This window comes from Oncorhynchus kisutch, linkage group LG6 (assembly GCF_002021735.2).
Source record: "Oncorhynchus kisutch isolate 150728-3 linkage group LG6, Okis_V2, whole genome shotgun sequence".
In the NCBI taxonomy this organism is placed as follows: domain Eukaryota; kingdom Metazoa; phylum Chordata; class Actinopteri; order Salmoniformes; family Salmonidae; genus Oncorhynchus; species Oncorhynchus kisutch.
Window position 1 is genome coordinate 38,402,491 of NC_034179.2, and position 14,427 is coordinate 38,416,917.

General features: G+C 43.7%; 1 protein-coding gene across 1 annotated transcript; it reads right to left on the bottom strand.

The window, feature by feature from the left end:
* Nucleotides 1-2,471: 2,471 nt before the first annotated feature.
* On the bottom strand, nucleotides 2,472-4,631 carry polr2j (RNA polymerase II subunit J). The gene is made up of 4 exons (XM_020485591.2): nucleotides 4,474-4,631; nucleotides 3,851-3,940; nucleotides 3,585-3,759; nucleotides 2,472-3,050 (listed from the first exon to the last, which is right to left on the bottom strand). The coding sequence occupies exons 1-4, from the start codon at nucleotides 4,524-4,526 to the stop codon at nucleotides 3,015-3,017; spliced, it is 354 nt and encodes a 117-aa protein (XP_020341180.1). The 5' UTR covers nucleotides 4,527-4,631; the 3' UTR covers nucleotides 2,472-3,014.
* Between the last annotated feature and the right edge of the window lie 9,796 nt (nucleotides 4,632-14,427).

A 14,427-nucleotide genomic window follows, 5' to 3' on the forward strand; every position in this document is an offset into this window, starting at 1 on the left:
GAGTGGGGTGATGAGTCGCGTCCTACGGTGGGTTGAGAAGACTAGCAGAATGGTCCCACTTAAATTCACTTTTCTAGATACTTTACGTAGGACCGCTAATCAGCCGTACCAGTGATTGCCCGGGAGGTGACTATCGTCTCTACCTCGTTGAGATTCAAAGTTTAAACCGCTTTTAACAAGAGCTGCAGCTCGACATCTTTCTGCTCTGATATGTTAATTCTTAACCCATAATTTTATACACTTTGTTCAAAACGCTGACACGCTCTCTGACCTCTCAAGGGGGCGGTGACTACATACTTGTACAAAGTTATAGAAACAGTTTCCTTTTATAGTTTCTAAAATCTCACCCCTCTCAACAAAAACACTTTCTTAAATGTTCATATGTCCATTCTTGTTCTGAGAAATTAAGGCTATTCCATGCGAGAATTTGCCAAGAAACTGAAGATAACATACCACGATGTGTACTACTCTCTTCACAGAACAGTGCAAACTGGCCCTAACCAGAATACAAAGAGGTGTGGGAGGCCCCGGTGCACAACTGAGCAAGAGGACAAGTACATTAGAGTGTCTAGTTTGAGAAACAGATCTCAACTGGCAGCTTCATTAAATAGTACCCGCAAAACACCAGTCTCAAAGTCAACAGTGAAGGCAGAGTTCCTCTTTCCAGTGTCTGTGTTCTTTTGCCCATCTTAATCTTTTCTTTTTATTGGCCAGTCTGAGATATTGGTTTTTCTTTGCAACTCTGCCTAGTATGCCATCATCCTGGAGTTACCTCTTCACTGTTGATGTTGAGACTGGTGTTTTGCGGGTACTATTTAATGAAGCTGCCAGTTGCAAACAGATTGTTAAAAATATTTGCTAATTTATATAAATAAATAAAAAAAACTTATTTACATAAGTATTCAGAGCCTTTGCTATGAGACTTGAAATTGAGCTCAGGTGCATCCTGTTTCCATTGATCATCCTTAAGATGTTTCTACAACTTAATTGGAGTCCTCCTGTGGTAAATTCAATTGATTGGACATGATTTGGAAAGGCACACCTGTCAAAGGTCCCACAGTTGACAGTGCATGTCAGAGCAAAAACCAAGCTATGAGGTTGAAGGAATTTTCCCTATAACTCTGAGACAGGATTGTGTTGAGGCACAGATCTGGGGAAGGGTACCAAAATAAATTCTGCAGCTTTGAAGGTTCCCAAGAACACAGTGGCCTTCATCATTCTTAAATGGAAGAAGTTTGGAACCACCAAGATTCTTCCTAGACCTGGCCGCTCAGCCAAACTGAGCAATTGGGGGAGAAGGGCCTGGTCAGGGAGGTGACCAAGAACCCGATGGTCACTCTGACAGAGCTCTGTAGTTCCTCTGTGGAGATGGTAGAAACTTCCAGAAGGACAACCTTCTCTGCAGCACTCCACCAATTAGGCCTTTATGGTAGTGTCTAGACGGAAGCCACTCCTCTGTAAAATGCACATGACAGCCTGCTTGGAGTTTGCTAAAAGGAACCTGAAGGACTCTCAGACCATGAGAAAAAGGATTCTCTGGTCAGATGGAACCAAGATTGAACTTTTTGGCCTGAATGCCAAGCGTCACGTCTGGAGGAAACCTGGCACCATCCCTACGGTAAAGGATAGGGGTGGCAGCATCATGCTGCGGGGATGTTTTTTAGCGGCAGGGATTGGAAGACTAGTCAGGATCGAGGGAAAGCTGAACGGAGCAAAGTAGAGAGATCCATGATGAAAACCTGCACCAGAGCGCTCAGGACCTCAGACTGGGGCGAAGGTTCACCTTCCAACAGGACAACAACCCTAAGCACACAGCCAAGACAACACAGGAGTGGCTTCGGGACAAGTCTCTGAATGTCCTTGAGTGGCCCAGGCAAAGCCGGACTTGAACCTATTCAAACATCTCTGGAGAAACCTGAAAATAGCTGTGCAGCAACGCTCCCCATCCAACCTGACAGAGCTTGGGAGGATCTGCAGAGAAGAATGGGAGAAACTCCCCAAATACAGGTTTGCCAAGCTTGTAGCGTCATACTCAATTAGACCTGAGGCTGTAATTGCTTTTTTTTTTATTACTTTGAATACATTTGCAAAAATGTCTAAACCTGTTTTAGCTTTGTCATTATTTTTTGCATTCATCCCAAAACCCCATTCTTTTCCACCATAGGAATGGATGAAAAAACCAGAGGTAACTCATTACCGTTTTTTAGGACTACAAGCTGGCGAGCTCTATACTTTTTTGGTCGTCACTAATTAACACAGCCACAGTCGTAAACCCTGCCTATTTCTAAAATGTTTCTTCTTAAAATTCAATGTTTAACCCAAACTCAACCACACTGCTAACTTTCTGCCTAACCTGAAACTTAAATGAAGACCAAAAAGCTCATTTGTTTTCATTAAGTTAAGATAGACTTTGTGGCTGTGCTAACTAGTGACAACCCTATTGGGGAGCTGGCTATAACATTACATGAAAATAAACATTACAAGAATGATTTATTGAAAAACAAACCTTAACTGTTCACACTATTATTCTCAGAAAATGTAGGGCCAAATAAGGAGCATGTTGGGCATTGTAAAACTAAAGCATTTAAGCGGAATGGATATCATGAAAAATATTTCCATGTAATAAAGTTTTAAACCATGCTTGTCATCTTTCAGCACATACCTAACAAACTACAGTATTGAATTCAAATGAGTAAAACATGTGATTCTGTTTTGAATTAACCAATCCACTGTATGATCTCAGAATCTGTTTCAAATCACCAATTTCCTTATGTTTCTGTGTGTGAAAAAAGTATTATTTAACAGATACAATGACATCCATTCTTGCAAATATGTTACCGTGATCTAGAATGAAAACTCACTCAAAACGCCATTCAGTACTTTGTATACAGAGGCCATGCTGTGCCAAGCATGGCAGTAATGGTAAGTCCAAAACAGTCATTTTATAGAATCCTGGTCAAATGAAATGTGATCTTCAAAGTGACATCTTCTTTCCCAACATTATGTACCAATCCTCATTCAATTCCTTCTTGCTTGTCTTTAATTGCAACCTGAAACAAAGTTGAGAGATATGAATTTAGTAGTTACACATTCTGCTGATCAAGTAGGTCTATACTCACCAATTTGTATTATTATTCGTTTTCAAAAATACATTTCCATTTTAGTCATTTAGCAGATGCTCTTATCGAGAGCAATTTAAAGTAGTGAGTGCATACATTTCCATACTGGTCCCCCATGGGAAACCAACTCACAACCCTGGCATTGCAAGTGCCATGCTCTACATCACAGGACAGGCTCGAGGTAATGGCTGGAGCGGAATAGGTGGAATGGTATCAAATAATCAAAACACATGGTTTCTATGTGTTTGATGCCATTCGCACCGTTCCAGCCATTATAATGAGCAGTCCTCCCCTCTGCAACTTCCACCGGAGTACATACATTTTTGGCAAAGAATAATATTTTCCAGAACCAGTTCTAGTATAGAGGACAATCCATATAATATTATATAGACAGTTCGCTACAGTAGAACTGTTCCACGAAATGTACCGATTAAGAGATGTGATGACGGTATCTCATGTACTCACCCTGAATCGCTCCTCCAACAAGGACAGCTCACTAATGAGGTCAGTGATTGCATTAGTGAAAGCCTCCTGAGGACTGTAGTCTGGTGTGGTCTGAACACGGATCACAATCTTGTGCTCCAGGGGATGAGGGACCTTGTAGCCAGCAAATAGCACTTGGGGGTCTTTCAGAAGTTGTCTGCAAATACAATACATTTTAGTTATGATTGAGGAGCTTCGCAATTACCATTGATTAGACAAGAATCACAAAATTGAAGAATTGCACTCACTGTCTGATGATGTTACCAAGCGTGTGATCCTCTTTGTTCAACGTGAAGAGGCAGGCGTTAGGGACTTTTGTGTCCTTGATGATTGTGATTCTAAAAACATTTTTTTGTAAGAATATTTCACTTTCAGATTCATATTCAGTGGTAATGGCAGAACAATCATTGTGGCGTGTAAACTGGCTGGCTAGTTTATGATGAATTGAGCTAACATATAGTAGGGAACAAAGCCATAACTATATAACTCTGGTAGCCTGTAGACGCGATTGGCTCGCAGATAATGCCTGACAGACTTCCCTAGCTGCTACTCTTTAGCCACTGGCAACGCACAAACATAGCATACTAGCTAACTGTCAGGCTATCGAATATGATATGTTGTAGCATGCTACCTATCTAGCTACTTCCTGAACCAGAATCGGGGATTCTCTTCTGAGAATCGCCATATTCAACGTCTCCTGTAAACACAGATTATGATTCAGATACCTCCTTACCTGGCAGTTAACTATGATCGCTAGCTAACCTAAACCAGAATAACAATAGCTAAATGAGCTAATCCTAGCTAGTTGAACGTCAGCAAGGGATCAAGTAATATGTTACAGTAGCTATCTAGCAATATGTATAAAACGTACTTCTTTTCCCCTTCAAACAACAGAAATGACTCGAATGCCGGTGGCGCGTTCATATTTGAACAGTTAGTTATCTACGTAGTTGCATATAAGAATGCAGAAACAGCGAACACACAACACAGTTCTTGAATGAGGGACTCAATAGCTGGTGGGACCAACTTCCGGTAGCGTTTCTTATTAAGGGATTTCAAAATAAAGGTCTTCATACAAGATCTGTGCGTCTCGATGAGTGAAATCATAGAAATTATAGAGCCCTTATCAATGGCGGTCTGGACACCAACCTGTACCTCAAAAAGAGAATCAGAAGACGACTAAGGGATGCTTCAGAGTCTTGATTGAGAAGTGCATGGGACGATGAATGAGGAGATAAATAGGGAGGATAGGCACGGAGGTAAGGGCACTGATCCAAGTGATGAAGAGAAACTGCAGCGAAGGTGATCTTGAGGCAGTAGACCTGGACAGCTGGCTGAATGACTTCAAAAAGTTGAAAGTGGCGTTCAAGAAATGCACTGGAGAGATGGTCGAAATGATAGACAGCATGGCAGAGAGCAGAGAGCCGAGAGCAGAGTCCTCAAGCTTGAGAAAAATAACTCTGTCCAGAGCTTTGTAAGTTACTCCTACTTATTAAGTGTAGTCACATCTGCAATGTGTTATGAAGTAGTTATAGAGTATATCTAGAGATTGTCTATAACATAGCACTGTCCTGATTTGTTTGTTTGTTGTTTCTGGTCCTACAGAGCTCAGGGAAGGTCTCTGGTCCTGTGTGGCATGACTGGCCTCTCACCTCTTGTGACTTCAGCACCACAGACCATGGATGAAGCCCTATGGCCCTGCCCTCTGCTGTGGCCCCTCCCTCCCCAGAGGATGTCCCAAGGCCTTTGACTCTTCCCAGCCCTGTCTATGCCTTTTTTGCTCCGCCTGGTGTGGAGTACTTCTTATACCACCGCAGCCCTTATCTGGACCCCATCACCAACCTGAGCGAGAATGGTAGGAAGCTGCTCCAGGAAATGGAGCAGGAAATAGCAGGAGTGGCCCAACAGGTAGGTTTTGGGAAGTGGTTGTCATTCCCTCCTACTATAGCTATAAATTACCTGCAGGGTTGGGTAGGTTACTTTCTAAATGTAATCCTTTACAGTTACTAATTACCTGTCCAAAATTGAAATCAGTAACGTAACTTTTGGATTACCCAAACTCAGTAACGTAATCTGATTACATCCAGTTACTTTTAGATTACTTTCCCCTTAAGATGCATTAGAAGAAGCCAAAAATGTATGTTACCAATTGAACAACATCTATTGAAGGATAAATCAGTGTTAAAGTTTACATAGCTGGTCATATATGGATGTTACATTTTACTTTATGGGGTTGGTTATGTAGGCTTCCTCTAACCTATGGGGTGGCAGGCAGCCTAGTGGTTAGGGTGTTGGACTAGTACCCAAAAGGTTGCAAGATCGAATCCCTGAGCTGACAAGTTAAAAATCTGTTGTTCTGCCCCAGAACAAGGCAGTTAACCCACTGTTCCTAAGCTGTCAATGAAAATAAGAATTTGTTCTTAACTGACTTTCCTAGGTAAATAAAGATAAAATATCACATTCTACTACATATAATAATACAATTAAATTACATCTTTACATTAAAAACTGAACTCTATCAGAATTCCAGTCATTCCAATAAATGTTATACCTTGGGCTCATTGATTCGAGTTGAAAAATACATGCTGCGCTCATGGAATGGCATGCTTTGAACACTACTGAAAAGTGCTATTTACATTTGAAAAATGTATGCCATATGCTGCAATTGCTATAGGCCTATTGTTAACCTTTTTGTTGGTGACACTTTGATATCTTGACAATATTCTGCTGTTTAAAGTGCAAATTCACAGATGAAACAATAGGGTTCACATGGAGTGTGACAGTTGAACTAAGCTCATGAGTAACTAATAAGTTATATTCTTCAAGCATCAATGGATATGTTTGGATATGTTTGGACACACCTACTCATTCAAGTGTTTTTCTTTTTTTGTGTAATAATAGTGAAGACATCAAAACTATAAAATAACACGTGTTAAAAGTGTTAAACAAATCCAAATATATTTTATATTCTTCAAAGTAGCCACCCTTTGCCTTGATGACAGCTTTGCATTCTCTCAACCAGCCTCACCTGGAATGCTTTTCCAACAGTCTTGAAGGAGTTCCCACATATGCTGAGCACTTGTTGGCTGCTTTTACTTCAATCTGCGGTCCAACTCATCCCAAACCATCTCAATTGGGTTGAGGTTGGGTGATTGTGGAGGCCAGGTCATCTGATGCAGCGCTCCATCACTCTCCTTCTTGGTCAAATAGCCCTTATACAGCCTGGAGGTGTGTTGGGTCATTGTCCTGTTGAAAAACAAATGATAGTCCCACTAAGCGCAAACCAGATGGGATGGTGTATCACTGCAGAATGCGTCCAAGGGCCCCGTTTTTAGGAACTCCGGGTGGAGTTCTTCACCATTGTGTTGGAATATAAGTTATTGTGATGGAGGCCAAGTCAAAGTGCTGAAAACATTCCATTTGGAGGGAAGCTGTACCTTCTCGTCTGTACACTATGAACCTCACTGTTCAGCCAAAGGGAGAGCTCTTTCTTTAGCCAGGTTGAGACCAGGAAATCCTCCCCCTGAGGGTAGATGTGGACTAGAGCCAACACACACTGCTGGACTGACTCTTTCGCTCTTGAATGCTTTATCCTGCACATAGTCCTCTAGAGTTCCTACATACAGTGCCTTCGGAAAGTATTCAGACCCCTTTACTTTTTCAAACAAAAAAATACGTTACAGCCTTATTCTAAAATGTATTAAATAGTTTTTTCCCCTCCTCAATATACACACAATGCCCTATAATGACAAAGCAAAAACAGGTTTTTATAAATGTATTAAAAATAAAAAACAGAAAACCACATTTACATAAGTATTCAGACCCTTTACTCAGTACTTTGTGGAAGCACCTTTGGCAGCAATTATGGCCTCGAGTCTTCTTGGGTATGACACCACAAGCTTGGCACACCTGTATGTGGGACTTTCTCCCATTCTTCTCTGCAGATCCTCTCAAGCTCTGTCAGGTTGGATGGGGAGCGTTGCTGCACCGATATTTTCAGGTCTCTCCAGAGATGTTTGATCAGGTTCAAGTCTGGGCTGTGGCTGGGCCACTTAAGGACATTCAGAGACTTGTCCCGAAGCCACTCCTGCGTTGTCTTGGATGTGTGCTTAGGGTCGTTGTCCTGTTGGAAGGTGAACCTTCGCCCCAGTCTGAGGTCCTGAGCGCTCCGGAGCAGGTTTTCATCAAGGATCTCTTTGTACTTTGCTCCGTTCATCTTTCCCTCGATCCTAACTATGTCCCAGTCTCTGCTGCTGAAAAACATACATTTTCACCCTATCATTTGGACTGAGTGCACTGAACACCTTGGACTCTTTGTCATAGCACCTTTTCTGTTCACTCCTTTTTCTCAGTTTGTCAAGAATGACCTTGTCATCCTTCTCTGTTTCTAGGAGTACTGGCAACCTAGTTTTGAGTTTCCTGTTGAACAACAGCTCTGACAGTGGAGTAGCCCTGTAGTGGAGTAGCCCTGTAGTTTAACAAAGCTAGATACGGATCTGTCTTTGAGTCAAGAGCTTTCTTAAGCAGTAGTTTCACTGTTTCGTAACCGTTTTCGACGAACCCATTAGACTGTGGGTAGCGGGCTGGATGTAACATGCTTGAACCCCTCCAGTTTAGCAAAATCACTGAAAGCTGAACTGTGAGGCGTTGTCTGTACGGACTACCTCTGCGACCCTATGACGAGCAAAGAATGACTCAACGTGAGTTATCACCTGACTAGCAGTAGTGTCCTTCAGCAAAGCCATCTCTGGGTAATGAGAGTAATAGTCCATAGTAGAACATAGTTCTTGCCCTCAAGAGAAAAGAGATCTATTCCTACTTTGCCCCATGATCTCGATACCTCTTTTTCCTCAACCCACATTGGCTCTTTGCTCTGTTTTGACCTGTATTTCTGGCATGTTTCTCAAGCTCTGACTATCTGCTCTATATTAGCATTCATCTTGGGCCAGAATAACACTACTTTTGCACATCATTTTGACTTTTCCATCCCTATTTTGATCAGCATGTTTTTCTATAACATACTTGGTATCACAATTCTTGAACCCTTAAACAGAATTCCATTAAGTACAGATAGCTCATACCTGTATTGACCATAAGGGTATGGTGTAGCTTGTACAGACCACCCGCCTGTTATGGCTTGAATCACCTTTTGCAAACACTCATCTTCTGCAGTAGCACGTGAAATAACGTGAAATAACACATTTCATCTGAGACTGGGCAATTCTTTCTGATAAGGTTTACATGTATGGCCTCATCCTGCTAGTATATTTGGTTTGGTTCTAAGCTGTTAAAAGCTCTGGACAATGTGTCTGCCACTAACAATTCTTTCCCTGGCCTGTACTCGAGTTGCAAGTCATATTTCTGAAGTGTTAGAAACCGTCTCTGTACCCTTGACCATTCTTTGCAAAAGTAACCATAGGTTTATGATCTGTTTCGGCCTATACTGTGTTAGCCATAGAAAAACACATGGAATGTCTGACATGCATATGACAATGCCAATGTCTCTTTCTCAATCTGAGCATAGTTACACTCAGAAATTGTCAGAGCCCTGGAGGCATATGCAACTGGGCACCATTTAATGCCATACTGCTGTAACAACACGGCACCTAAATCTGCTTTTGAAGCATCTGCTGAGATTTTGGTTTTGCGCTTTTCATCATAGAACCTCAGTACTGGAGCATGCATTTTAATGCATTGAGCTCCTCAAATTCTTTCTGGTGTTTACTGTTCCAACACCACTCTGTAGTTTTACAGAGTAAACATCTCATCTGACTCTTGTGAGTTGCCAGATTAGGTACAAATTTACCCACATACTATACATAAGAACCTTTGTACACCCTCTTGATTGGTAGGCGGTGCCATGTTCTTGATGGCTTTCACTTTGCTCTGGTCTATCTGAACTCCTTCACATGTTAGCTTTTCACTCAAGAAGGTTATTTCTACCTTTCTGAATTCATATTTGCATGCATTTAGCTTTAGCCTGTTAGCTCTTACTAGATCAAGTGCTGCTTTCAACCTTGTGTTGTGCTCTTCAAGAATCTGACCCCATGTTAGCACATCATCACCTTTGTGCCTGGCACACTCTCAAATATCTGTTGGAATATCCTATGATAGACTTCTAGTGCTGAAATGAGACCAAACGTGAGCCTTTTAAATGAGGACCTACCAAAAGGAGTATTGAAGGTACAAAGCCTTGTACTCCCCTTGTCTAGACTGATCTGCCAAAACCCTGAGGATGCGTCTAGCTTTGAGAATGATTTAGCCCCTGCTATGTCCCAGAATATCTCCCCTCTGGTGGGCAGCTGAAAGTGTTTCCTTTTTACATACTTCTTTAGCTATTTTGAATCCATACAGTCTGAGTGAGCCGTCTTTCTTCTCAACTATTACTAGTGAGTGGACACATTCAGTAGGCTCTTCTACTTTGTCTTGGATATGTAAGGACTCTAGCCTCAGTAGCTATGCTTTCAGCTTGTCTCTTCGTGATAATGGGACCTTTCTACTGTAGGTGCATGGATCACTGGTCTATATGGCTGCTCTAACTCGATTTTGTGCTGCACCTTGAGTTTTCCTACTCCCTGAAAAACATCAGTATATTTATCCTCAACATTAGTCATTTCACCATTCACTGTATGAACCTGTTTCACTAGACCCAGTAAGTTACATGACTTGAACCCAATGATGGGTGTTTTTTCTCTCTTTACTATGACAAACAGAACCTTGTGAGATCATCTACCTCCTGTACCAATGTGCATGTCCCTGAAGTGGCAATTGCTTCACCACTGTAAGCTTTCAGTATTATCTTTTGCTTTGTGTTCACCACTGGTTTTACCTGTAACCGTAACAATTCAGTCTATGGAATGATGTTGACCTGTGCTCTAGTGTCAAGTTTAAACACAATGTCAGTTCCATTAGTCTTGTATTTTTATTTAACCCAGTAAGTTGACTGAGAACACATTCTCATTTACAGCAACAACCTGGGGAAAAGAATGGCCAATCGTAAACTGGGGATGATTATGAGGGCCAGATTGGGAATTTAGCGTGGATTCCAGGGTAACACCCCTACTCTTACAATACGTGCCATGGGATCTTCAGTGACCATAGAAAGTCAGGACACCCATTTTACATCCCATCTGAAAGACAGCACCCTACACAGAGCAATGTCCCCAATCACTTCCCCAGGGCATTTTTTTTTAGACCAGAGGAAAGGGTGCCTCCTACTGGCTCTCCAACACCACTTCCAGCAGCATGTGGTCTCCCATCCAGGGATCAACCAGGACCAACCCTGCTTAGCTTCAGAAACAAGTCAACAGTGGGATGCAGGGTGGTATGCTGCTGGCTGTAGGTAGCTGTCCAGTCCTTGTCCGGTCCTGCAAGTGCGACTGTTCCCACAAAAAGGTCACCCAAAGACCCATCACTGTCCTCGTTGTCACTGCTTTTGTCCTGGTCCTCTTTGACACGGTGTACTGTATTTTGTTGTCTCCGCTGCCTGCATTTGAGTGCAAAGTGGTTCTTCATGCCACGGTTGTAACACTCTCTTTTCTATATGCTGGGCACTGGTGAAGTCTGTGCTCTCTTCCGCAGTTGCCGCACGAGAGCTGGTTCCCTGAAGTGCGCTGCTGACTGCTGTCGGCACTATCCTTTGAAGTGAGCCTTTTAGCTGTAGCTCTTCCTTTGCTAACTGAAAGATTAGTGGAATCTGTGTGGGTAGCTGGACAGGTAAGATGACTGACAGTGAAGGTGAACAGGTGGTCACGTGTCAGGTGACAGAGGAATGGATGAGACTGAGGCAGGAATTCCTTTAACCATAAAGTGGTATATTTACTGAGTAGTCTGTGGTGGATTCATGGACGCACAGAACTTCTGGATCAGATGGAGTTAAGGAAGAGAAAGCAGCGAGATCAATTGTGCAGTTCTCCGCCTTATGGCTACGGGCACACTTGTAGCATCGCTCGCCTGAAGTGATCCAGGCCTTCAATTGAGTTTGAGTGAGTTTTTTACTCTGGGGCATGAGCCAAGGAAGTGCCCCTTACTATTGCAATATGGGCAGTAAGGCTGGAATTTGATGTTCTTGCTCTTGAGAGGGGTCTTCTTCCCGGGTTCCTCCCCGGCCTCACTATTTAAGCACATGGTAGTGGGATTTGGGCTTTTCTGTCCCTCCTGGCGTTCAAACTCCTTCCTTCCCCCGGTGGCTATGGCTGAGATTGTGGCCTGGTGAGTGATGCTCTACGCCTTTGCCTTCACCTCCAACCATGCGGCCAGGTCTCTGAGAGCATAGGTGCTTCTCAAGCCCTCTTTCAGGATGCCCTAATTCAAACAATGTTCAATGAAACTGTCTCTGAGGTACACTGGAAGTTTGCTAAGAAGCCTGTCCACGTGGGAGCCACATTTCAGCTCGTTCCCGTCTTCTCCTTCAACGGATTGGAGCATCGAGGTCAGGGATTGGACAGCCAGGGAGAATTCTTGGAAGGCAGCATGGTCTCCCATTTTAATTGGAGACGTGTTCAGGATGTTGTTTAGTTCATTCTGGACTAGCTGACATGGCTCACCATATCTCGCCTTCAGGGCCTGGAGAGCAGCAGTGTATGGTGTTGCGGAGTGCATAAAGGATTGGGCCAGCCTGTATGCACTGGGAAACCGCAAATGATCCATTAGTACTTGGTATTTGTAGCGTTCTGACAGATGACTGTGAATACCCAGTAGACTCTCCAATGCCATTTCCAAAAGGACAAATTCACTCTCCTTTCCGTTTTCAAAGTATGGCAGTTTGGGTCTGGGAATTCCATAGGCTGAGGCTACTAGAAGTTTCATAATGTTGGCTTCCCTCTTCTGGTTGCGTGAAGGATAAACCCAGGACTTCTGATGAGCCCACTGTGGCCTCATTGGGCCGGTCCCCTACTGTCCCAGACCCACCATTTGTGGCAGATGGAATTGGGCGAGAGCCCGCCTACCTGTTCTTTGAGGACTGGCCTGGCCCTGGACGAAAGGAACAATTTACCTTGGTTGGTAATTGGCGGAAAGGCGAAGGAGTGATGCTTTGTCCAGATGGAGGAATGCTAACTTGTGACACTGGCATAGAGGGCGTTGGCGGAGCGACCTGTATCCCGTGCTCCGTGTTGGCTGTTGACCCCGGAGCCTCCGGGGACTGTGTGCCATGCTGTACCAGAGGGGCAGATTGGGAAAGAAAGGCAGACAGGTCAGGTCCATGTGGAGGGGTGGTCACGTCAACTCCCTGTTCGTTCCTCTCCAGGAAGGATGAGACCATCTGTGCCTCCTCCAATTCCCTTCTGGCTTGACGGTGCCGTCGCTGCTGTGCCAGGTCCTTGGTAATGAATTCCCTTTCCTGTAGAGCTCTACGGGCCTGCACATCCAATTGGTGACATCGTTCATCAGCCTGTCGTTCCTCCTCAATCTGACGCTCAATTTCTTCCAAAGCTAGTAGTTTCATCCTCTCTTGTAGGACAGCGGTCTGTGAATCGCTGAGGACTAGTGAATGGCGGCTGCCATGGCCACTTCCAAAGGGGTATCCACTGGTCGAACTCCCACTCCGTCTAGAGTGCTTCGACGATTTCCCATTAGTTAAGGAGTGAGCGGAGCCTGCCTCAGGAAGCTGGTCGACCTGTGCGGTGGGAGTTACCTCCTCCATAGGTTCTTCATGTAGACCACTTTCCTGCTCCAAAGCAGTTTCCAGTCCTTGGCTCAAAGGAGATGGTTGATGGCTGAAACGTATAGTTGATCCATCAACTCTTTGAGCTCTGGTGGGCTTGCCCTTTGATGTCGGAAACTCAACCACATAATCCTTCAGACAACCAGGTGCTTGCCTGGTTCTTCTGGTGCTGCTGGTGGTTGAGGATGAAGCCTTTGTTGCTTTAGGCTTAGCTCCTGGGTATCTCCTTTGTTCCAAGGCCTTTCCCTCAGCTGCTCTCTCCTCCTCTCTTCTTCCTTCCAGTGGAGACAATTCTTCCCTCTCCGCCTCCATTTCCTTTTCACCTGTCTTTGGTTCAGTCATCATCCGGCTTGAAGGACCATTGAAAGATTAGTGGAATCTGTGTGGGTAGCTGGAAAGGTAGGATGACTGACAGTGAAGGTGAACAGGTGGTCACGTGTCAGGTGACAGAGGAATGGATGAGACTGAGGCAGGAATTCCTTTAACCATAAAGTGGTATATTTACTGAGTAGTCTGTGGTGGATTCATGGACGCACAGAACTTCTGGATCAGATGGAGTTAAGGAAGAGAAAGCAGCGAGATCAGGCGATGGCAATTTCCTCCTTTTATGGAGTTGAGATCTGTCGGACATTTCCACCTGACCTAATTAAAGCGCCCCTGGCCCAGCTGAGTAAATGGCAATGAATTAAAGGATTATTCCACCAACTCCATGGGCCTTTTCTACAAACATACTCCACTTTGCATACTATGTCACTAAGAACACCACTGTCCATTGACCATATGCGACTCTGAGTCACTTCTCTAGCTTGACACATTTGTATTGCTCTTTCTAGTGTCAATTTATTCTCACCAAGTAACTTTTCTCTCAGCCCCTTGTCTCTCACCCCCATGACAATTCCATCTCGTATCAGCGAGTCTGCAATTTCACAAATTACACGACTGACATTTCAGTTTCAAGTCCATAATAAATTCCTTTAATTTTTCATTCTGACATCTACTGTTGAAAACATACTTCTCAAAAGCTGTTGTAGACATCAATGGTGTCCGAGCCAGCTACTGTGAGAAACTGTTGAGAAACTACTGAGAAACCTTCTGTGCGTCGTCTTTTTCAGCCTCCTATCGCCGGTCAGATAGAAGATGAACCGCTGCTTGAACCGCTTC